The following is a 24,386-nucleotide window of genomic DNA, read 5'->3' as shown; positions in this document are numbered from 1 at the left end:
ATTTTAAAAAAATACTAGTTCCAGTACTCTACTGATACAACTTACTAATAAAAAAAACTTTTTCGAATCGATTAAAAACAAAAATAAATGAAAATAATGTCAATCCAATAAATGAAAAAACCAAGATATGAAACGTTTATTTTTTCTTGGAATAAAAATACATTTTGTTTTTTGAATGATTCACATTTTGATTCCCTAAGAATTATATACAACTTCGATTTTCATTTAATCATCCGGCTTACACAGTAGCAGATCAACGTGTTTTTCGTTGCATGAATATATATGGGCAGATCGATTTTTTTTACTGCAATTTAAAGGCTTCAGTCAAGCACTTCGGCTACCAATTTTTTCAAAATCGTAAGTCCTAAGAAAAAACGATCCTCTTGATTTGAACACATTAAAAAGAAATTTGATGACCATACATTTTTTTTTTTATTTTCCTTAACCATTTTTGTGATTTGTTTGACGTAAGCTTGATAAAGCTTTAAAATTCGAATGAAGCGTGATCTCTCTTCTTTAATCTTACATTTTTGAGAAAGAGCTCTTGCTCTAATTTGAAGTCCGCTTTATTATTGAAGTCCATACTTCAATTGTCATTTAAACAAAAATCGGCAATAAAATCGCTGATCTAAACTCGCAGCTGCAGTTAAAGCATAATAGATCCACTCATATGTATACACAGAGGTCCATTATGATATAACTTATGGGCACTGACGATAGAACATGTGGACAGTAGCTTATTGCCATGTCTCTATCTGCAACATCTGGAGTGTCGAAAACGTATTTCGTTTATTGTGAAGTTTGTGAAATGGGAACACACTCAAAGGTAAAAATAACAATAATGGCGTTCATCCACATATGGATAAAGAAACGAACTTTTTGACTGAAAAATTTATGAGTGCTACTTTTTTGTCATACCTGACTCAAAATAATAATTTTTGGCTGGTGTGCGTGTGGAAAATGTCTTACCCCTGAACGGTTTGTCCTGTTCCTTACTTTTTGGCGCTACTACGCTGAAGTAAGCCAAGAGATGTTCTATTTACAGTATTATGAATTTATCAGAAATCCAGTTTTTCAATAATTTTTCTACGCTGGTCAAAGAACTAATCATTACCACAATTGACATTGGAATCGAACGTGAATAAGCACTTCAGTGTCCCATTCCGAATTCATCGAATATTTTGTATATAGTAGCTCGTCGGAAAATAAGAAACACTCGGTGTCTTTTTCATCTCCTAACAGACACACAAGAATGAAATAAACCCTCAAAATTGATCATGACATGCAGCTGATACGTTGTTTCATAGAGAAATTAATAATCATCTATAACCAAAATAATTGTATGTTTGATTGTTTTCCGTAAAGAATATTTGATTAATTGAGGAAAATTAATTCGATATTGAAAGACATGTTCCGTATTTCCCGATGAACTATAACATTGAAAACTAATTGAAACAAGAGGGGGAAACTTAGGTTTCTGTCCCGTGATATCGAAAATTTTGTTGTGTATGTAACAAAAATAAGTTTTCACCACACATGCACCGAAAATTCAACCTTCCGATTTCGGAAAGTCAAACTTTCGGCGCTTTCGAAAAGGCGAACTTTCGGTGCTTGTCTTTTGCTTTCGGCTCGAGTGACAATTCTGCCCGCGGTTTGAAGTAGTCTACTTTCCCTCCCTAGGTGTGTAATATACTATTAATATGCACCATGAAAATCAAGGAAGATTCATGATATGTGCTTCACTCGGCAACCGTACGAGCGATGTGATCGGTCGTTTTTTGTCGTGTTATGAATAATACTTTCATCTGCACACATACACGACAATTTACGAGGAAATATGCCGCTTTAGAAAAGTTCCGCTCTCATTTTTGCTGCTCCTAATGACGCTATTTAAACAATTTTGCATTCAATCGTTCGTTTATACTTTCTGAATTCCAATAAGTTATGAAATACCAGTTCGATTATGTTACAGACGAAAGTTCAAAATCATAAGTTTAAAGTATCAGGTTAAAAGAAGTTCGAAATTGATAAAAGGAACGAAGCCAAAATGCACTTTATATACAGATATTTTTCTTTACACGATGCATTATATTCCCATCAATATAGTGTTTGACCGAGTTCATTGCTTTTTTCTTGTTTTTTTTTTTTTTTTTTTTCATCATTTAGTAGCGCTGTGGGTGCATAGTTTGCAGTGTAGAAGTTTACTCTCTCTCTCTCTCTCTCTCTCTCGCTCTCGCTCAGTCGTTCTCTCCCTTCTCCTTTGACGAATTAAATATTGTGATTTTTGTGTAGTAACTAAGGGAATAACACAGGTTCGATGAATGGTTAACTATAGCAATTCTCTGACGCTCAAACAAAATTGCTGATGATTCATACCTGCTCACTGATCCGTGCGTTCAATATGTTTTATTCCATTTTTTCCGTGCTCTATGACGGAAAGAAAAATAATTCGGCAATTTGCAGTTGTCCGGTATTTTATTCGTATATTTTTTTAAGTACAGCATTTTTGGTTCGACATTGATCGGTCACCATATTTATCGATAGCTTTTGGGAAATAGTATCAAAGTATCGCGTTAACGAGATGCGAGACGAATCGGTATTGTTACAATAAAAAAAAAACGCTTCCATTCCCATTTGAGAATCAGAATTACATGATTTTCAACGAGGACATCTTGTAATTTATTTGGTCGATTAAATAAATCGATTGTTTTGTTTAGTGCGCCTGTTTTGCCTCGCCAAATAAAATTGTCTTTTTACATAGATGACGGTTCGAGCAGTTTTTGCTTTCTGCGTTTCACCATAATCATATCGGAAATTCGGGAATTCAGAGTATGTTCGACTGCGGCGTCATAAACTTTGAAAGCGCGTGATGTGATAATAGGCCAAGCTTACAAAGATTTATTCACGTAAAAAGTGTTAGAAGAAAACCAGCTGCGCCATTGTGTGAGGAATAGCTTCATATGAAATAGTGACCTGTCGTCTACTCGAATTTCTTATTTACAGCTTCATTATTAACAATTTGATGCTAGAAATCGTTTTTTTTTAGTTTTTTTTTAGCTAATAAAATGAAAACTATCAGGGTAATCGTGATAGAGTCACTAGACTAATTGTAGAGAATAAAAATACGAAGAAAATGAGAGGTCAAACGACTCGATCGGACAGTTAGTTTAGGAGAAAATCGTTAAAAACCGACGAAAATGCATTTTTTTTTCAAAAATTAATATCTCGGTTTTTTTTTAATTGTAGAGTAGATCCTCCGGTCAGTATTAGTTATTAAGAGTATGAATCAGTCGACTAACCTCACTTGGAATTTTCGAAATCGAAATTTTCAGCTATCTCTCTCGCACCCACAGTTGCGATATACTGAGTGATCCATCCTCTTAACATACACTTCATTTGTGTGAAAAGCAGGCACTGTCCCATGCAATGAGACTTGCCCGCTGCTCTCCCCCACTCTTCAACTACTGTCGCGCGCTCGGTCGTTTATCGTGCTGCTCAGTTCCATTTTTAACATATTTCTCAACGTTATCATGAAAAACTAAGATGAACATTTTGAATTATAAAAATTCCCCTTTCGAAATCATTTTAGTAAATTGAAATCGGACCATTTTAATGTAGGGGAGGGCTGCAGGAAAATTGCATAAAAAAAAAATTCAAATGGCCACAGATCCAAAACTATGTGCCTGCTTTTCACACAAATGAAGTTTATGTTAATAAAAAAAGGGGGACTAATACTGGCCGGAGGATCTACGCTACAACTCAAAAACTGACGGTCCGATCGAGTCGTTCGACCTCTCATTTTCTTCGTATTTTTATTCTCTACAATGTCTACTCACTCTATCCTGATCATTCTGATAGTTTTTATTTTATAAGCAAAAAACTAAAAAAGAGCGATTTTTTTGCATCAAATTATTAATAATAAAGCGGTAAATAAGAAACTCGAGTAGACGACAGGTCACTATATCATAAGGAGATATTCCTCAAACAATGGCGCAGTTGGTTTTCTTCTAACACTTTTTGTAGAAAATGCTCACTCCAAATCTCTGTAGCTTGGCCTGTAATGCCAGAACACGATGCTTAAGTGGCTTCAACATTGACAAAGCTCAAGTCAAACGTATTCTAAATATTAATCTTGTTCTCCTTGTCTTATTGATTCATTTCTGTCATTAGATCGATTATGTTTGTCATATATTAAGACAGTTCGATCTTTGACAGGCTAGAATAGGAATCGGATCTGTTATCTAATATTTACAAAAAATAATCTTTATGCGTCTCTTTTAGAACTTTTTTCAGTCAACTATACAAGCCTTTCTAGAATAATCAATAAAAAAAAATGAATGATGTTTCAAATGTCAGAAACGATAAATTATATATGGCTAGATCCACTAGTTCTTACTACAGCCTGCGCATTCTACAGCTGTTTGGCTTTTTCAAACAAAGCTGATTTCAAATACAGCCGATCTTCCAAATTGAAACTTAGTATATCAAAATCTGATAGGTGAATAATTTCTCGAAATTTTTGAAAAGTTAATTATTTAGCCTATGAAATGATTTTTTTCATGCGAGAGTTTTGTGGAGATAAAATACTTGCATTCCTCTTTTTTCGTCTAGGACGTTTGGGAAAAAGTGTTTGTTCTTTTGAATTAAAATTCAGTTGCTTTAGCACGCGTTTCTGAGACTGCTGCTTTATATAGTTCCGTCCATTTTTCAACACGCGGCGGGGCAACGATTTTACAAATAGACGGCTAAAATCTCTCATCCACGTACATTTCTTACTAATTTTTACCCATTACTTTTATCTATAGGAATGGAATTGCCAGAATAATTTAGGAATTATACTTTGATATATCCCCGCATAACTTCGAAAATTTCAGGAATGAGTTTAACTTGCTTAGCGAACTCGGGTTGTTCCAAATATACAAATTCGTCATTTTTTCCATATTTATGGCATTGTCAATCATTTTCATGTCTAAAAATCATAATTTATTATGGTCGTTTCAATCATTAGATTTTAGTTTTGTTTGTGGATGGAATTGAGTCCTTGAATAATTCAAGCAATTTCATTTGAAAAAAAGAAGGAAGTTTCCAGCTATATATAAACAGCGATTTTTAGAAATCAATTACCTTCACGAGACCCCGAATAAAGGTAAAAGTGGCGATAAATAGAAATTAGTGTAGGTAATAATAGAATCTACATAAATGAAAAATTTAAGCTGGTTATTTGGAAAAATGTTGCCCTTGACACTATTTCGAAAATACGCGAAATTAAAAAAAATGATAATTCAGAGAAGGGTTACTAATTTGCTCTAACCGAATTTTCGGTTAGAGGAAAAAACAATTCTTTTTTCTTTTTAAATATAAGATTGAAAAAGAGAGAAGAATCTCATACGAGTTTTTGTGCTCTACAGAACTCTCGTGAAAAAATTAACTTTCGAATAATTGCACAGGCACCATATTTCTTTGTTGTAAGTCCCGATTTGGAGGGCTGTTTTTGTCTATAATCTACTTTAAAAAAATCGACACCCAAGCAGCTGATCCCAGCTCACAGATAGTGGTAGAAAAGTCGTGGACCTGGTCACATATATCCAACATCAATTATCGATGTTTTACTTCTTTTAAACATATAAAAATCGTCTCGTCTCGCGTCTCGATTATCACAAAAGTCATTTTTGTGAACTCTGAGGACTTCCGTTGCTCAAGCTAGCAGGACTTTACAGCTAAAGGCGCATTCTTTCATTTTTTGTTCGAACGATCTTGGTTCTATATCTTTTACCGAGATTTCTTGCATCTTGACCACACGTAATATCCTCATTTTAGGCTCACGTATATACAATTCGTTTCTTCCTTCACGTATATTCCTGTCACTGTGAATTGAACAATTGTGTAGGAAAATTGTTGACCTCCGTCTGTTCGAGTACGGTGCCTGATACATCCACGTATGAAATACGTAGTCGCATTCTCAGTGATCCCTTAAGAAATAAAACACCAAATTATAGGTATAAGATAATGATCCTAAGGTAATCCATCAACCACGCAATCTTGTTGTAAAATCTTGCTATATGGATTTTACAAAAACTTGATATTTGAAAAAAGTGTAACTGCTTTTTTCAAAATGTTAAGCGGCTCTAAGGAAACTAATTTTTTTTATCAATTTTGTAAGAAGCGCTCATTTGTTTTATCGAAAGATAAACAATAGGGTATTACACCTTTTTTGAAAACTATTTTAAAATAATCCTGAGATCGTAGTAAACCAGTAGAATTTTTATTTCAATTTTATAAGACCGTAAATTGGCTTAAAACTATTTTTTATTTATGATTTTGAATTTTCCCGCGGAAATGCTAGCCGCCATGTTGTTTCGGTTTGTGACGTTACTCCGTTAGTAAATATACGATTGTGAAAGACCAAGCAACAAAATTTGTGAAAATAATGAGTTATAATAACTTGTAAAATTTCAAAATAACACAAAGCGCACGATAAGAATCTAGATTGTTTACTATCGGAGTGACGTCACGTTGGAATCCAATATGGCGGATAGCGTTTTAGACATTTGAAAAATAGATGAAAAAAGACGATTGTAAAATTGAATTATAAAATTTACATTGCATTTTTATGAATAAATATTGACGTTTCTCGTTTACTTTTTACGAAATCTATCATAATCATGCATTTTTATGTATTTTTTTACATAGCGTAAAATACCCTATTTTTTACGCATAGTTCCTATACCTGTGTATTTTAAACTATATTTAAACACGTTTATCTCAATAACCAATAAAATGAACCCTTTAAAACGTTTCATATAAAAAATTACGAGGAAAATCGAGGGGCACCAACCCAGTGGAAAAAGGAAAATCCTCACTTAAAGCGGATGAAATTCCTTGAATCAATTCGTTAATAAGACCGGCACACAAAAACAAGTAGTCAGTACCTAGAATCGGACCCATCAATCTCTACATATTTTGGCCCGCTGAATTCGAATTCGGGGTCAGATTGGCCAATATACCTCCAAAATTTTGAGTAAATTTCAAAAAACCGAAAAAATGGCGATAAATCGCTGTCAAAAACGTGATAAAAGTTGTCTTTGATCTTACTCGAAAGTGTTTTTTTGTAATTTGATGCAGTGTATCTGTATCTGAGGTCAAATTGGCTGATACACCCCCAAAATTTTGAGTATACTGTAAAAAACCACTAAAAATGGGGAAAAATCGCTACCATAGTTATGGGAAGTTTTATTGATCTATATTGAAAACGCTCTTTTTGTATTTTGATGCGCTGAAACCGAATCCGGAGTCTATTTACGTCTCCAAAATTTTGCATCCATGGAAAAAACCAGCTGTTCTTTATGAATTTCGAGCAACTCCATCTGAATCCGGTAGCAGTAGTCCCGATCATGCAAACTTCGGTCGAAGATCGTGAAAAATAACAAAAAATTGCAAAAAAACGTCAAACAATAATTTTTAAATGGTTTAAATACACATGATTCATCTTGAACTGTACACAAAAAAGGTCTATATATTCTGCATGCAATAAACTAGAAACTGGGGAGGATTGTATAAAAAACTTGAATATAAAACTATTGCAGGCATGATTGTTCTTTGGTTTGAATTGTGCTTAATTGATTTTTTTTTTCATTTTCCACAAGTAATATGAGAAAAGCAAAATTTTCACCGATCTTAAACCGTCCTTCTCTTGTAAACGGATTCTTTTCTCTTCGAACGACCTATGCAGCGGATTTCTCTTCCTCTTTCTATCTTCTCTTGTTATTTCTCTCTATAGCGTCCAGAAAAAATCTGCCATCATATTCACATTCCACCTTTCCTGATACCGATTCTCCATTTCGCTGATGTCTTGATGAAATCTTTCTCCTTATTCTCCATTAAGATCTCCAAGGTTTTCAGGAAAATAGTCGTGGTGGGAGTGTAGGAAATGTAGTTTGAGATTCATTGAACAACCCAAATTTCTAAAATTTTAATAGCTATTCAACCAAATTTTGGTAATTCTCACTTTTCTTATATCCCAGAAAGTTCTGAGAAACGTTTTTTGAAACTTAGCCAAGCTGCCTTCTCAGTATCGTTCATTTTTTTAATGAAATTTTCGTCTCCAAATAAACTACGAATTTGTGGTCCACCAAATATACCCTCCTTTAATTTCGCATCACTCATCGCGGGAAACTTTTCTCCCAAATGCTGGAAACAATCGCCGTCTTTGTCCAATTTGACATACTGTTTTATTAAACCAAGTTTAATGTGAAGTGGTGGTAGCAGATATTTCGAAGGGCCGATCAATGATGTTCATATGGGTTCCATGACTGCAAAACATACGACAAAAAAACACCGACAAAAAATCACACGGTCAAAATATCACACCGACAATATACATCCTACACAAACAAACCCGAACAGACAAACACGTACATACCTATACACAAACAAACCAAAGCGGACAAACACATACATCTCCACACAAACAAACATTAAACTTCGATTAATCCGTGATATATTCGTGATTTGCCTCCATATACTATATCGATGCGATATTTTGTCACTGTTATTTGTGGTCTTGTGAGATTTTGTGTGCGTGATCTTTTGACGTGTGATATTTTGTCGTGGTGATATATTGTCCGTGATATTTTTTCGTGTGATATTTTGACTGTGATATTTAGACGTGCTACCGTTCATATGATGTTGTTACGGCCTAGATCGAAGTTTGTTTTTGTTTGGCCATCCTTTCTGAACATATGGTTTTTTTCTGTCTCTACAGTTCCATAAACATAAAAAGCAGGGATTTTTTGTGAAACCTGACTGTTGACCTAAGAGCAGTGTTGCAATTTAGAGATCACCACAAATTTGCCATTGATGTTCCGAATCAAGTAAGCTATTGAAATAGGAGCACATGTGTTTCCGTTATGCAATAGAACGGCTTTAAGACTTCTTTTTGACGAATCAATCAAGCGTTTCCGTTCATCGTTTTAGTATATGTTCAGTTGGAATTTATCCATTAAGTCTTTCACATCTGAACGGTACACCAATGAATTCTCTTCGTCGTTTGTGAACAATTGCCGAAACATCTTCTGCATATCACGATAAAAGTAAGCTGATGTTTATTTTGATAGCAAGTTTTTCTTTTTCAATGTTACCGTCCAGCTCCGTCTTTCGGCAATCCTAACTCTCGTACGAGAACATTCAATTCTTCTTGGTTAAAGGTTTGGGGAGCCTTTGCTTTCGACATATGGGAGGTAATTGTCATCCTCGGAACTTTTTGCTTGATAGATCTTGTCAACCTCCATTACTATCTCTTCATCAGAAAGTTCCACATCCATCAGTTCGGTAGTTACGGTTTCATCCACGGGCACTATTTTTGCTGATTCTTGGACTAATCGAACGTTGGCGTGCACAATTTCACTTTTGGAATTTTTCGTGAAACCAGTGACGTGGGCCATACAAAAATAGCAGTTCCCTTGAATTATCGGTGCAGACGACATCATAGGTTTTGTGAATTGCAAGCACTTTTACTTTCTGGATTTACATTAGTCTAGCGTGTTAACATTGTCTTACACCGATCACGAACTGTATAGGGTATCCAGTCCGCATTCTAGTCTGCTATTTTAATATCAGAGCACTTGTTGAATTCAAATTCAGGATGATGTGCTGAATATGAAAAACACACCCGATTTAGATCGATGACAACTTTTATCACACTTTTAATTGCAATTTTCCGCCATTTTTGGGTTTTTTTTTGGAATTCACTCAAAATTTTGGGGGTGTATCAGCCAATCTGACCTCAAATTCAGATTCAGCGCATCAAAATACATAAACAATACCCCCGAGTAAGGTCAAAGACAACTTTCATCATGCTTTCAACAGCGATTTTCCGGCATTTTCGCAATTTTTTGGAATTTATTCAAAATTTTGGAGGTATATCGGTCAATCTGACCCCGGATTCAGATTCAGCGGGTCCGGTTGAAAGTACTGATCATATTTTTTGTGTGACGGTCTAATCTTCATAAACGGAATGAACTTCCGTTTGGTGTATTGATCATTCCAAAAAAGATTTTAATCTCCCCATGCATTAGCTTCGCTTATTTTTTCAAAGAGTTATATGTTTGAAGAAAAAAATTTCTTTTTGAGAAAAAAATGGATCAAATAAAAAATGCGAATTTGAAAGATTTCCGATTTGACGTGAAACGCCCCAAATGTACGTTTGTAATCAAAATTAATTTCTAGTATTTCAACTTCAATTCGTTCTTGGGTTCTTTGAAATAAAACAAGTGATGAGTATGTAGAGTTTCCATTGAAATTCAAATGAAACTGACGTCAGCGAAGTTGTTGGAATGTAAATGTGTTACGGGACTATGAATATTTTAACACATTACTGGAAAATACCTTGCCCAACTAAAATCAGATCTCATAGAACATTTTTTATTCTTATCCGAATTCGATTTCAAAACCTAATCGGAAAAATTTATATCGTTTCCACAAGAAAGGATCTTATGAACGAGCGTTATTATTGTAATTAACGGACATAAAATCGATACTCACTTTGGTTATATTCGAAACCTTAAGAACTTGAGTCACTTGCCCCGATGGTATTATCGTGGTGCTTGACGGTGAAAGCATTTGTAATTGGAATGTCTATAAGAATGAAACAAATTATTAATTACGTGAAAAGCCGCAATGTCAACTCTTAATTACTTTAATAATATTCGATTAAATTTTATCGAATCCAAGATTCAATTCGTTAAAATTCAAGAAAAACTAATATAGAATCTTTACATTTTCGGGTTAATGCAAAAAAAACGAGTGGTATATCCCCCTCCGTAGAGACACTAAAGGAAAAAATTGTGAATGATGAATTTACTTTGGGAACTGCAGCCTGGAAGAGAAAGTCCGTCAATGGGGTTGGCCCAGTGTTGCAGGCAAGCATGTTTATAACTAAAACATCAGGAAAGTCGTTTGATCTCTCCATCTTGAAAATGATCTTCAGATCAGCTTTGTCGTGAACAACCATGTTTGGAACTTCTGTGATGAATCAGAAAACATATTTGCAGATAAAAATCTGTTTCCCAGTAAAATTCAATTCTAATAAATATTTTTTGAAACTCGATTTTTTTTTACTCTAGGCTTAATTCAAATTTACATCAAGCGCTTCATTTCAGTATAGTATGGACGAACCGTTTTCCACTGCAGTTGAATGAAGAAGGTCGTTAACAAGGAAACTTGTTGTGTTGGTCGAGCTGAAGAAAGACTGAGATTGCGGTTGTGAAATTGGATGGCTAAGTGATGCCGCTGGTGTAACCGCGTTTTCCGGACTGCCAAGATCCAAACCACCAAGTAAGTCCAAAAGGTCGTTATTACTAACTGACGTTGTTTTGTTAGGAGTTTCGCTGCTTACTGTTGAAACCACAACTGGGACTGTTATTTCAAGGTCACTGGTGCCCAAAAGATCCAACAAAGCACTCTGAAATTATTAACATGATAGATTAACTTGAAGTTGTTACCAGATTACAATGATGATGTAGAAAATTTAGTCGGCTCTGTGAATAGGCTTAATAATTTATGTGATATGGGAATTTTGATTGCTACTCATGTTCTATTTTTCTGTTCCCGCCAGATATACCCTGCTGGGTTTTCGCGAACCGTTATATCGTTACTTTAATACTAATATCCCTTTCTCTTCACTGTTTCCCAGTCCCAAAGTGTTACCCAGTCTCTCTTTCCAAATGCAAAACCCTATACTGCATTAACACAAGGGCCAAAAAAAACCGCGAAAAAAACCCGGCCGATACAGGCCTATTTTTGCTTGTTCTATTATGCACACATATAGGGGAACGCGGAGCAAAATGGACACCATAAGCAATTAAGCTAGATGTGTCGGTTTACATATGTCTGTCAACTTCTGCTGTGTTAAAAAATTGATTTTTCACACTTATTTTTCATATCCTGTCAAAAAAAAAAAAAATTATAGGGCCAACTGGACATCTCCTTGAAAAAAATGCTCTACTGACGATTCTGACTAGATTCAGATAGATAGAAAATTCAGATTTTATTCAATTTCATCGTAAATTCGAAAAAATTAGTCGAAATCGTCAGTAGAGTAGTTTTTTTAGTGTCCACTTCGCCCCATTTTTTAATTTATTTTGAATTTCGAAAAAAATTCTCTGTTTCTTGACGTTCTAATTCAACGAAAGAAGAACACCGTCTTAGCCCACATTATCGTTGTAAGATTTTAACATGTGAGTGCGTATACAAACAACTTATTCCGGAAATTGTTGAGAGTTACATTCGAATTTTTCATTTTTAGGGTCTATGTCTTTCGGTTAATTATCTCTAATTTGTTGCTCAATGACACATTAATACTAAGAAAAATATTGAAGAAAACATCCTGAGTTTGAAAAAAAAAAAATTGAAAAATCGTTCTATCATTAACTTTTAGAAAGTCTATTTTACCCCAAAATTTACAATTTCAAAGAAGGCCATTTTACCTCATGTCCCCCTATATTTATATGGGTAGATGCATTACTTTTCGACCGCAGCCTGCGCGCTTTGGTCGACTTTGCTGCCGATTTTTTTCCTAAAAAGTAGGTTATGAAATAAAACGATCCCCCAAATTTAAAGTTCATTCATGAAATCTTGACCGCTGTAGAATTTTTTGAAATTCTTAAAAATCATTTGTTTAACCCTTTCCATGTTTTTTTCATGCGAACTCGATGAGGTTCAAATATTCGTGTGAAGCGGCACTTTTCTTGGACCTTCTACTTTTGAGAAAAAAATAGTTTTTCTTTCCGAATGAAAATCCGATCGAATTAGCACACTTTCTTAAATTACAATTTTTACGAAATTTCCTGCATTTTTGAAACGCGGCCGTAATGATAATTTTTTACGTAGATGGCTTTCATACGGCTCTAATTTTTCATCTAGGTATCTTCTATAACTGCATATACGAATACTTATATGTTTTCACGTTCCTTTTTATACACAACCTCTAAAAGCTACTTGATTTCTGAAAAATCACCGTTTTCAAACAGCTGGGAATTTTTTCTACCTCAATGAAATTTTCAGGGAATGTACCTTACTCTATATCCAAACAACACTGGAAATTTTTAAAATGGGTTTTACCTGGTCAGTGAGCTGTGAATTTTCGAAATGTTTCAGTTTCCCGTATTTTTTTTTTTTTTCATGTTTATGGCATTATCAATGATTTTTTTAATTGCACTTAATGAATTTACTCTAATTTTGTATCAATTTGAATTAAAAACATAAAAAAGCGTAGGGTGTGTGCAATCCGCTAGGGTAGCTGCAGATATTGCGGTTAGTGTGCTCCATGACGGATTTTCTTCAATTATGCATATAATATAGGCAATACAGTTGGAAATACCCAAGCAGCTATGAAATGTGCCAGGAGATCGACAAAGCGTGCAGAGATCGTTAAGGGACCGGTTAAAAGATGAAAGAATCGAGGAGAAAAGAAATGGAAAAGCAGGATGATATTCCAAAAGGCTAATCGTATGGTGTGCAGGCATCGCTGATTTGAAGTATTGCAAAATTCAATTCTTCTTCAAACGGGTCTATCTCAAAACTACATTTTCTTGGTTGGCTGGATTCATAATTCAGACAATTTTCAACTAATTGACTTGATATTTGGCATATATCTCGAAAAATACATTGTTTATAGAAGTACGTAAAATTTTTTTTCTGTATTGCATAGTTCAATTTTTAATAACACTTATCTGACGGTTTTTTAGGCAAATTATTCATTTTCTACTTGTACACTATTTGGCCAAAAATCAATGATTAACGAAGATTGAAGTTTTATAACTAAATTCTTCTACTTTCCAAATCCGATTGATAAATTCCAATTGGATTACTTTCAGAGCATCCAGCCTCGTTGAAAAATATGGTGTAAAAAACTTTTAACTGGAATTATAGAAAAACTAATAATCCGACAGCCTCTGGGTTTTACACGCAGAAAGTACCTATTAATATCGACTTCCTTGCGGAGAGCCTGCGCTACAACTCAAAAAACGGCAGCGTTACGAATTTTTGGAAAAACCCTATTTTTTAGTTTTTTTTTAGGTTTTCTTCCTTAATAATCAACTGATTGGATTTTTTCAGGTCTCATTCTCTTCGTATCTTAGTTCTCTATATTTCGTCCATTGAAACCATACACATTGCTCCATTAGTGTTTCTTTTCTAAGTAAAAAACCAAAAAAATGCGATTTTTTGCACTAAATTGTTAATAAAAAAAAAACTGACAATGGAAAGCTCGAGTACGTTTTTGGTCAGTTAGCTTCTAGAGGCTATTCCGTATGTAATGATATCAACCGTTATCCAGTATTATTTTCGTCAAAATCGAGTGATTTTAGAGCTCTATTGCTTGGTCTACTACTTTTTTCGGTCTCTAGGATGGCCTAAGGTCTTAAAGAGCGTATGATTATGCGAGAGAATATGAATAGATGATAAGCAAAACATGTAAAGGAAAAGAGTAACTGAAGGAAAGATCAGGACAACTAGCATGTAAGAGGGGAGATTTATAAAGAGGGGAACTATGTAAAAACCTGAAAAGGTATAATTGGAAATAAACTACTATACTATAAATTGTTGCGCTCACCGAATCCGAAGGAGGTTGCGCGATCGATTCGATCCCTGAATTCAATGATTTGTCCTCCTCGAGTTCGGTTTCGCCGTTCACCATACCTATTATTCCATTGGCCTGAGGTCTCGCGGTTTCCATAGGTGGCATCCTCTCCAACAAAGCGGGCCTCAAATGGTCGTACTTACGAAACAATTGCGAAAATTCAATTCCTCTCTGTTGAAGTTCAATGTGCAGATTACTTCCAAAAGTGTCTATAATCTGTCGTATTTTCCTGTAAAATCGAGGTACTAACGTACTGAAACATATTCACTGTGTCTCGTTGAAAAGTGGACTCCGCGAACATAAACGGAAAAGGAATGAGGGTTAAAATGAAAAATTGAAGAACCGTGCAGGATATACAATAAATATGAATAAAACAAAAAATAGAACATCTCAAAGACAAAGAAAATTTAAGAAATCAAGAAATACGCGCGCACCCATGCACGCACGCGCGTGCACACAGTTTCCGAATAATTCCTCCAAATATATATTCCTTACTCGTTTCCTCGCTGAAATCTCGTGCTCAGTTTTGTCAGAGACAAAAGTGTGTATTGCTTCGTCACTACGGTATTTTGAGGATTCCAAAGTAACCTTTGATAAACATCAATCACATCGTCTTCCGTGAGCTATGAAAAAATGCGACTTTTATATCACAATATTGAAATTGTAGTGTCAAATAAAATGGTATAAATGAAAAATGTTTAAGGAAGAATACGCGATGGAAATTTTCCTTTTGGCAAGTCACCCACATTTATTGGTGTGTCAGCATCGTCAATCGGGGGGCCATAGAGCAACAAGTCACCATATTCACCGATACACCACGTAGCTACTTGAGCCAATGGTTGCTTGTCGAAAGTGTCTCTTTCGAGGGCTCGCCAAAGGGCGCTTACGGCGTAACTCTGTTGTGCTTGAGTTTCCGAAATAAGTTGAATCGTGCACGCTACCACATCATCACGAACGAAACTGCCGGCCTGCCATATATAAAAAGTACGAATTTAAATATTAACAGCGATATAAATTTAAAAAAAATTTGATAGCCTTTCTCATCTCCTCTCAAGAAAAATGAATATGTGGACTTATCACAAAGGAATATTGAGATTATGATATACCGCTACTAGAACTTTAAAGAGTGTCTCGAGATGCCAGCGTTTATTTGGTGCGAAACGCTCAGCCGACATGACGATATTGCTGCTGCACTGAGCCTTAAATTCAGGATCAGCACGCTCAAGAAACAAGAGTAACTCTTTCATCATGTTTCTGATGTTATTTGTATTGACGAGGGCAAAACTAAGCTCCATGGCACGTCGTCTAATCGAAACATCAGGATCTTTAAGACATTCCTGTGAATAAAATATGATGTAAGTTGATGTAGTTGGACATTTGACACTTTCTCAAATTCTTATTAGACTGGGCCAAAAAAATCAATATTTTTTTTCTAAAAAATATATCGAGTATATTATTCAGAATGACGAAAAAAGAAATTTGGTGAAAATTAGAGCCCTTAATATTAATTTTAAGAGATCTATCATTGCCGTTTTTGATTTTTATGCATCATTCGATGTTTTACGTCAAAACTGCTAGGAGATTGAAGTGAAAAAAATTTATTTCCACTCATTTTTATATAAAATTGAATTTCCTACAAAAAAAGGTCTGATTGAAAATTTTCTTCAGACGAGTCGATTCCGAGTTATTAAGCTTTTTAAGTCAATATACTTTTTCGATTTGACTGTTTTACTTTAGAATTTTGTAACTAGCGAATCAATGAATATAAAAATTAAACCATGACAGATTCTTGAAGCAAATTTGATGCTCTTCAAAAAAGGTCTCTTGGTATTTTTCCTTAGATTTACTTCTTCAGGAGTTATTCACGATAAAAATAGAAAAAAATATTGAAATTTTAAGTTTTTTGTTCTTTACTCAATTTTTTTCCACTTCACGGACCAAATTGACTTTTTCGAAGAACATTTATCATTTTTCATCAAAAATCTTTCAATATTTATTCTTATTCTAACAATATTATCACAAAAATATCTAATTTTAACAATCAATATAACTTTATTCTTGCTTAATTGATATTTTCTCAACTAAATAATTTTTTACTGAAGAAATTTTTTACTCTGAGAAAATAAAATTACGTTTTTTGTTGAGAAAATATCAATTAAGCAAGAATGAATTTATATTTATGGTAAATATTTATTTTATTCACTTTTCCTAAAAAGCATGGAAAATTATTTTTCGAGCATTATTAACAATAAAAAATAATATCGCGATCAATTTTAGGGAAGGGGGAAGGTACAAAAACCAAAAAAAAAAAAATTTTGAAAAAGTCCGAAAGAAACTTCAGTTTCTTCGCTATATTCAAAGATGCGTTCTGGAGTCACCCAACAACAATTGTTTGTTGCTACAAATACAATAGAATAATATCAACGATAGTAAAGTTTACGTAGTATCATTCAATGGAATGAAAAAAAGTAAACAAAGGCATAATGTTCACGTGTCTGGCCACAAAGTATGAATGTCAACGATTTCAATTTGAACAGTATATACGGAATAATTATGTGTGACGGGTGTTCCTTGTCGCTTACAGAAGCAATCGTTAAATTTCAATCGGAATCTGAAAGTATAACTTTTTTGGAAAATAACGGGGTGTTTGAACGGGAAGTGATCCTGCCGTGCTCGATAAAAATAACAGATTTTGGCGTTGCCAAAAACAGTTTACAAACTAAGGAATAAAAAAATCATATGTTGTTTTTTCCCGTTTTCCCTCCTTAAAATTAATCGCGATAATATTTTTTATTGAGAATAATGCTCGGATGTGTGTGCGGAATCGTTGGATGGGTTTGAATATAGGGAAGAAACTGAAATTTCTTTCGGACTTTTTCAAAATTTTTTTTTTTTGGTTTTTGTACCTTCCCCCTCCCTAAAATTGATCGCGGTATTATTCGTTATTGATAATAATGCTGGAAAAAAATGTTAAGACTATTTTGAGCAAAAGTGAATAAAGTAAATATTTACCATATAGGTATACATTCCGGGCATAAGAAATCTGCTTTAATGCGTAATTACTTGATAACTAAGTAGAAGAAAATTTTGAAAAAAATTGTGTTTTCGCACTTGATGTTGAAGAACATTATCACCAAATTTGATCAATTTCTAATTATTTACACTTTTGTACCATACATCGTTAAATTTAGATACTTTTGTGATAATTTTGTTAGAATAAGGATAAATATTGAAAGATTTTTGATGAAAAATGATAAATCTTGTTCGAAAAAGTCAATTTAGTCCTTGAAGTGGAAAAAGATTGAGTAAAGAACAAAAAACTTAAAATTTCAATTTTTTTTTCTATTTCAATCGTGAATACCTCCTGAAGAAGTAAATTTAGGGAAAAATACCAAGAGGCCTTTTTTAGAGAGCATCAAATTTGCTTCAAGAATGGTTTCATTTTTATATTCATTGATTCATTAGTTACAAAACTCCAAAGTAAAACAGTCAAACCGAAAAAGTATATCGATTGAAAAAGCTTAATAACTCGGAAACGGCTCGTCTGAAGAAAATTTTCAATCAGACCTTTTTTTGTAGGAAATTCAATTTTATATAAAATTGAGTGGAAATCAATTTTTTTCACTTCAATCTCCTAGCAGTTTTGGCGTAAAACATCGAATCATGCATAAAAATCAAAAACGGCAATGATAGATCTCTTAAAATTAATATTAAGGGCTCTAATTTTCACCAAATTTCTTTTTTCGTCATTCTGAATAATATACTCGATATATTTTTTAGAAAAAAAATATTGATTTTTTTGGCCCAGTCTAATTCTTATTTTCAACTTTTTTCTCGAGACGCAAACAAATATCAACAAATAAAACAATCCTTTCGTAACTCAATTGAACAATGGTTGGGAATTTATGATGAAATTAGAGAAATTTAGTCAGCGATGATGAATCAATATAATTACCAATATCGTAGAGCGATGTCTCTGCACGGCGCTTGTGTCAACATATACGGTTTTAAGGAGAGTGTTAAGAGCGACGTAACGAATATTTTTATCGTTGTTTAGAAGAAAACGTCCAAGTATATTAACTGCCAAAACTCTCAATCCACATTCTGACTTAATATCCATAATTGACAGAACGGTTTCGTACAATATCGTATTACCAACGTTTTTGCTCGTTTCCGTGTTGGTGGCAACCTGAGCAAGGATATCATTCATCGCCTCGGAGGCGTCAACATCATTGCGTCCTAGTATGCGCAACAAACGTAAGATTTTCACTTGTAAAAATGGATCCGAGACACCAGAAACATCATGCTCTGGCGAATAACCCGCGAGTATGAGGTTCTTCAAAATTCTCACGAGATTCGGAACAATCTGCAATTCGAAATAAAAACAAACGAGCAAAGCACTTAGTTTCACGGTAAAATACTTGCAAAAAATTTATTAATGAATATATATATTTCAACGTTCATTTGTTTGTAAAACGTAACAAATATGGAAACTGAGCGTCACAAGTTTACAAAGAAAAATATAAAACAGCAGATATAGTTGCAGTCCATCGAAAGAGATATAAAATACGTGAACGTAGTGCGAAGGGAGAGAAAATTAACCTGGACAATAAAAATATCGTCGGCAAATAGCGAATGCGATATCGATAATAGTGATCATCACAATACAAGAACAAGAGATTGTAACTTGCATTTATTTAAAGGAAGAGAAAAAAGGGGAAATTCCGAATAATATAAAATTTCCCCCTACAATAGACGAGAAAAGAAGAATCAAAGTACACAGTACGATCAACGACAGTGAAATATCTAATTTTCAGGTTTTTATCATTTTTCAGTAATTCTATTCACATTTAGGATCGTTATGAGCAAAGTTGAATCTATCCCATATATGAGTCACTGCAGCCGTCATCCCAAATTTCTTTTTTATCATAATTTTCATATCCACAATATATGATCAAGCTTCGAAAGTTCATGCATGAAACAACGTAGTAATTAACACAGCAAAGGGTTGTATGAATTTACCTCTCGATGGCCGCATTCCTTAACAAGACAGATCAAACTTGTACAATTATAAATGTTGAGTAATTTTTTTGTTCAATAAAGAGAACTTCAATCACTGATTTGAAAAAAAAATCTGCAAATGCCTGAGTCAGTGGTTGATTATTTATTTTCCATACAAAGAAATTGATATATTCCCTAAGTTTTTGGAACAAGTCAATTACATTTATCGAATTAGTGGCTATTTCCTTGTTGTTTAATAAAAAATGAATTATTACCATCATCCATCATTAGGAATTTATAGATACGCGCATATAAAGGACGAAAGCACAAATACAGTAATGAAATTTGGGTTGTGTGAAACTCGTTTTATTTTTTTAGAAACTAAAATTAATAGAAGTCTCACCTTCTTGAAGTGATTCAAGGTGTCAACGCTATTCTCACACATTTCGGTAATTAGTGTCACACCCGTTATTAAAACTCCATGGTTCTTCTCAGTCAAGAGACTTCTCGTAGCTGGCAGAAACATTTCCATGAGCTCGGGTACTCTGCGTATTATTCTGTATGCGCACAAAGCAGCTTTTTTTCGTATGTAGGCGTTCGGTGATTTCATCAATCGTTCAACCTCTGAAGCCAAATCTCGCGCCATTTCCGGTGAGGCTATCGCGCCTAAAGTACATAACGCTAGACCAATCACGAATTGTGTGGAACTGTTTAAATCGCTGTAAATATCGCAAACAAAAGATCATATTATACATTTCAGTTCAAATCAATGATAGAGAACTCATGTTTCCTAGTAATGTGACATGACTCTTTTATAATCTCAATAGGTATTTCAACTGATCACTGGAATTGCAATAGATCTTTTCGTGTTTCTCAATCACGATGGGAGCTTACTTTTTAAGACAATTGGTAATCAAAAGATGAACGTCTTGTCGTTCATCAAGCAATAACATAGCGCCCAAATAACCAATACGTTTGTCCGTAAACCTCGGCGACGCAATCAATTTTAAACATTCCAATTGTCCAAAATGGGCAGGATAACTGTAACAGTAGTATTAAAGAAATTATTAAAATGTTTCAGCAGATACTTGATGAAATATTATTGATTTACCCGAGCATATGAATGTACAAAAGTTTTGCGATATTCCGACATCTCCAGACACTGTCTTCTTCTCTGAACGTTGATCTTATATAAGCGCATTCTTTGTTTACTACAGTACGCTCCTCAGCCGCTGTTCTGGCTGCTCTTATTTGCCTTATAAGATCTCGGAGTCGAGTTGGTGCAGGCATCCTGACTGTTGATACTTTTGAATTTAACAATATTATATTATCAAAGTGCAACTTCGTATCAGTAACGTTTTGACAATTCTTTTCTTGCTGCATTTGCAAAAAAATTAAATTTCTGTTGGAATAGGAAAATTGTTTTTAATTTAAGTGCTTAACAAATAAAGAAGAAAGCCAATCAGACGAATTTGATTGTCCTAAAAAGAATTTATGTACTGTTAATTTTTTACAGGCCATTTTATTCAAAAGTAGACCAGAGCATATGAGTAGAAGAAAGATATTTCTCTTTTAATGAAAATGCATTGGTCCAAATCAAAGATATAAGCATTTTGCACAATCAGGAATTTATACAGAAAAAGTAATAACCATTCCTGCTCTTTCCGTTACCCACCTCTTTCAACAGCCTCATTGAAAGCCTGCTTTATGGAGGCCATGTTAAAGGATGGGTTAAACCTGTAAAAACACACGATAATCATGCCAAGTCAATAACACAAAAAGAAGAACAAATACAATTTTTAACATTCTTAAAGCGTTAAAATGATCATTCTTTGCAGTAAGACAATGACAAATTTTCATGGATATTTCCAATACTTTCTGAACATGATTTGTGTCTATTCAAATTAAATACCCATTTTCAATCTAGAAAAATCAAACAATTATTCAGAAATAATGTTAGGATATGTTCTTATAATTAAAAAAAAAAAAAAAAAAAATCATTGCAATTAACATGCGTTACACCGCTAATGATTAACATCTTTGAAATCTTGTGGAACCAATTTTTTTCCCAAAAAATTTTATTGGACTTTTGAAAAAGTTGAAACAATTGTGTTGGGGTTAAATCAGTCAACTTGGAACTTACTTTCATTGTTCAGTCCAAGAATTTCCAAAATTATGTTTTAAGAGGATGGATCAGTCATCTAATCTTGCCTTGAATTTCCAAAGTTGAAATTTTTTGACACCGTTCATCTGGTTGGAATAAAAATGAATTACAGTCCATCTTTGCCATCATCCTGCATGGGCTGACACATTTTTTATCCGATCGGACGAACGGTATGGAAAAATTTTACTTCCAAAATTTGTAGCTATCTCTCTTGCACTCACAATTATGATATACCAACTGATTCATGCTCTCGAGTTAAAATTTTTTGTCTAAGTTAAAAACATGTTTTTACTAGTTTATTTAAAACTTGAAAAACAAAAAATTAATGGATCAATTAGTATGAATTAAAATGATTGGGAAAAGTTCTATTAATGATATTGAAGATCAATGAAATGAATCTATTAATTCTATTATGTCGATTAATGGAAGAATATTTTGTCTCCACATTACAAACATTTGTGGATAATATACAATCAAATCAATAAAAGAAAATTGATCTATAAGATTTGAACAGAAAATAAAAACAAAATTGATAATAAACAATGCAATCAATTTACCCATGTTCTGAGGCATTCATGATTTCAATGTCACTATGAAATATTCCCTTGCCTCGCAGTACACTTCCCTATAGAAAACAGCTGAACGGTGGTTAGTCCGTGAGATAGGAGCCACCAGGATGAAAAAAGTGTAACAGCTAGCAACAACTTCTATCTTGGACAGTCCTGTTAGTTTACAACACGTTTTTCTTTTCATTAACGAAACAGATCAAACAAAACGTCAGAGCTAATTAAAAAATAGTGAGTCATGCTCTCAAATAAAAAACTGCAGTTTTTTCCAGTGTTGAGGGAATACTATGGAACAAGATCAGAGATCATTAATATCTTTTGCTTTGGACATCGATCAACTAAAAAGAAAAATTGAAGAGCGTCGTAGGGTAATCGAGTTATGTAAATAGAGTACACGAAAAATGAAACCTTTTGCTTCAAATAAAATTCTGAACGATCTCGAATAGGAGGTTAAAGATTTCTTGCTCGACGTACTACAAGACTTGGGCTGGGTTGTCTAACGGACAGAAATGTTTTATATAGGATCTTGAAGTAGCGAGTGACGTTACGCCAATTGACTAGAAGCCAACAAGAGAAAAGCACTCACCGCACCACCGCCGCACTTGTGCAGTCAACAAGAATCGGCCTACCTAAATAATTGTTTCCTTAAATTTGTTCACATGTATAACACAGATACATAAAATATATGGATAAATTTCACGAATTCTGTTTGCTTTTATTATTTATTTCATGTCGAGGTCGTTTTTCATGCTACTGAACCAAATAATATTTTTCCCGTGTCTTTACTCGAACTCTCGAATATTGTTCAACGACGGACGTGGAACGTGGAACCTCGAGATAATACACACTGTAGTATAATCTGCACACACACACACACACACACACACACACACACACACACACACACACACACACACACACGCGCGCGCGCGCGCGCGTATATATATATATTTGTGTAGTCATTCGAACGACAGTTGAAAAAAAAAATGCCTTGACTACTATGGGGGACGACCGGGACGATTATAGATGGCGCACACTAACCTCACGGCACGCACACGTGCATATGACACGCATCACGCATAATAAATAAGGGAAATAGGATACTCTTGCGATTAACGCGCCCTCACAAAATGCCGCACCTGGATTTGAGAATATAATTTTCCCCCTTTACTTTTCATTCGATAACGATTTAACTATTTTATGAGTGTTTTCGGATACGTACTTCTTCGCCCATATGTCGTATCGTCTAAATACGCATATTCATTTTAGTGCCGAGAACTGCAAATATTTTTATTTTCTGTCTTGCGACAGTTCCGTGATTTAGCCTATAAGCACTCTTCTGTTCGCTATCTTAATTTCACCTCTAGACACGGTAGGAAAACTATGTAAAATGTAGGTTTATTCACAGTATAGCGCCGAAAAAATACAGTAAGTATAGACGTACAGATAACGAAAACTCGAGAACGCACACTTTTACTTGACGCAACACGCAAAATTCATATAGACACAAATACATAGAATGAATGTACCGTGGGCACCGTGACCGTGAAGCGGGGTCACTATTCACCATGGTTTGTGCCTTGTGGTGTGTCAGTGCGGTGCTACCGTGATTTGTACTACTACTACGTGACTCCGTACACCAAAATATAACTGGCTTGCTTTGTTGCTGCACAAATTTCGACTACATAATGTCATTTGTTTCACGAACATTCAGAGCACATGCTGCTAGTAGCTATATCTAAACGAAGTCGAATGTTGTAAAAAATTGTCGGAATTTTGTTTTCTTTCGTGGGTACATTCTACTTGAACGCTGACAGCGTTAATAGCGTTAAGGAGGTTGAAGCGTTAGTTGAAATCCAAGATTTCATTTTGAAAAAAATATATAGTAGAGGTTGGATTATTCGGAATGTTTATGATTTTTTAAAAATTTTTTCACCACAAAACACCAGAGAAAAAAATTGTTTTATCTATGTAGTTTAACATGCGGTTAGATGGGAAAGACGATTACACTATGAGTTTT

General features: G+C 34.2%; 1 protein-coding gene and 1 long non-coding RNA gene across 14 annotated transcripts; one reads left to right on the top strand and one right to left on the bottom strand.

Moving 5' to 3' along the window:
- Positions 1 to 112: 112 nt before the first annotated feature.
- AP-1gamma (adaptor protein complex 1, gamma subunit) lies at positions 113 to 24,187 on the bottom strand. Of its 13 annotated transcripts, XM_043426247.1 has the most exons (17): positions 22,953 to 23,275; positions 22,358 to 22,522; positions 21,780 to 21,886; positions 21,312 to 21,373; positions 20,748 to 20,940; positions 20,531 to 20,677; positions 20,040 to 20,355; positions 19,658 to 19,675; positions 18,591 to 19,001; positions 15,742 to 15,972; positions 15,382 to 15,603; positions 15,131 to 15,258; positions 14,609 to 14,864; positions 11,173 to 11,458; positions 10,859 to 11,019; positions 10,540 to 10,632; positions 113 to 5,969 (listed from the first exon to the last, which is right to left on the bottom strand). In XM_043426247.1, exons 4-17 carry the CDS (start codon positions 21,352 to 21,354, stop codon positions 5,862 to 5,864), a joined length of 2,613 nt encoding a protein of 870 aa, XP_043282182.1. In that variant the 5' UTR covers positions 21,355 to 21,373; positions 21,780 to 21,886; positions 22,358 to 22,522; positions 22,953 to 23,275; the 3' UTR covers positions 113 to 5,861. The 13 variants fall into 13 exon arrangements, with proteins under 13 accessions (XP_043282182.1, XP_043282176.1, XP_043282178.1 ...); XM_043426241.1 differs by lacking the exons at positions 21,780 to 21,886; positions 22,953 to 23,275 and adding an exon at positions 23,589 to 24,187; XM_043426243.1 differs by lacking the exon at positions 21,780 to 21,886 and having other exon boundaries at positions 20,748 to 20,931; positions 22,953 to 23,276.
- Positions 22,521 to 23,069, top strand: LOC122414712 (uncharacterized). Its single transcript, XR_006261803.1, has 2 exons — positions 22,521 to 22,734; positions 22,889 to 23,069. It is a non-coding gene; the product is annotated as an uncharacterized lncRNA (long non-coding RNA).
- Positions 24,188 to 24,386: the final 199 nt, after the last annotated feature.

This window comes from Venturia canescens, chromosome 8 (assembly GCF_019457755.1).
Source record: "Venturia canescens isolate UGA chromosome 8, ASM1945775v1, whole genome shotgun sequence".
NCBI classification, from domain to species: Eukaryota; Metazoa; Arthropoda; class Insecta; order Hymenoptera; family Ichneumonidae; genus Venturia; species Venturia canescens.
The sequence above is the reverse complement of the archived record's forward strand: the minus strand, read 5'-3'. Positions and strand labels throughout refer to the sequence as shown.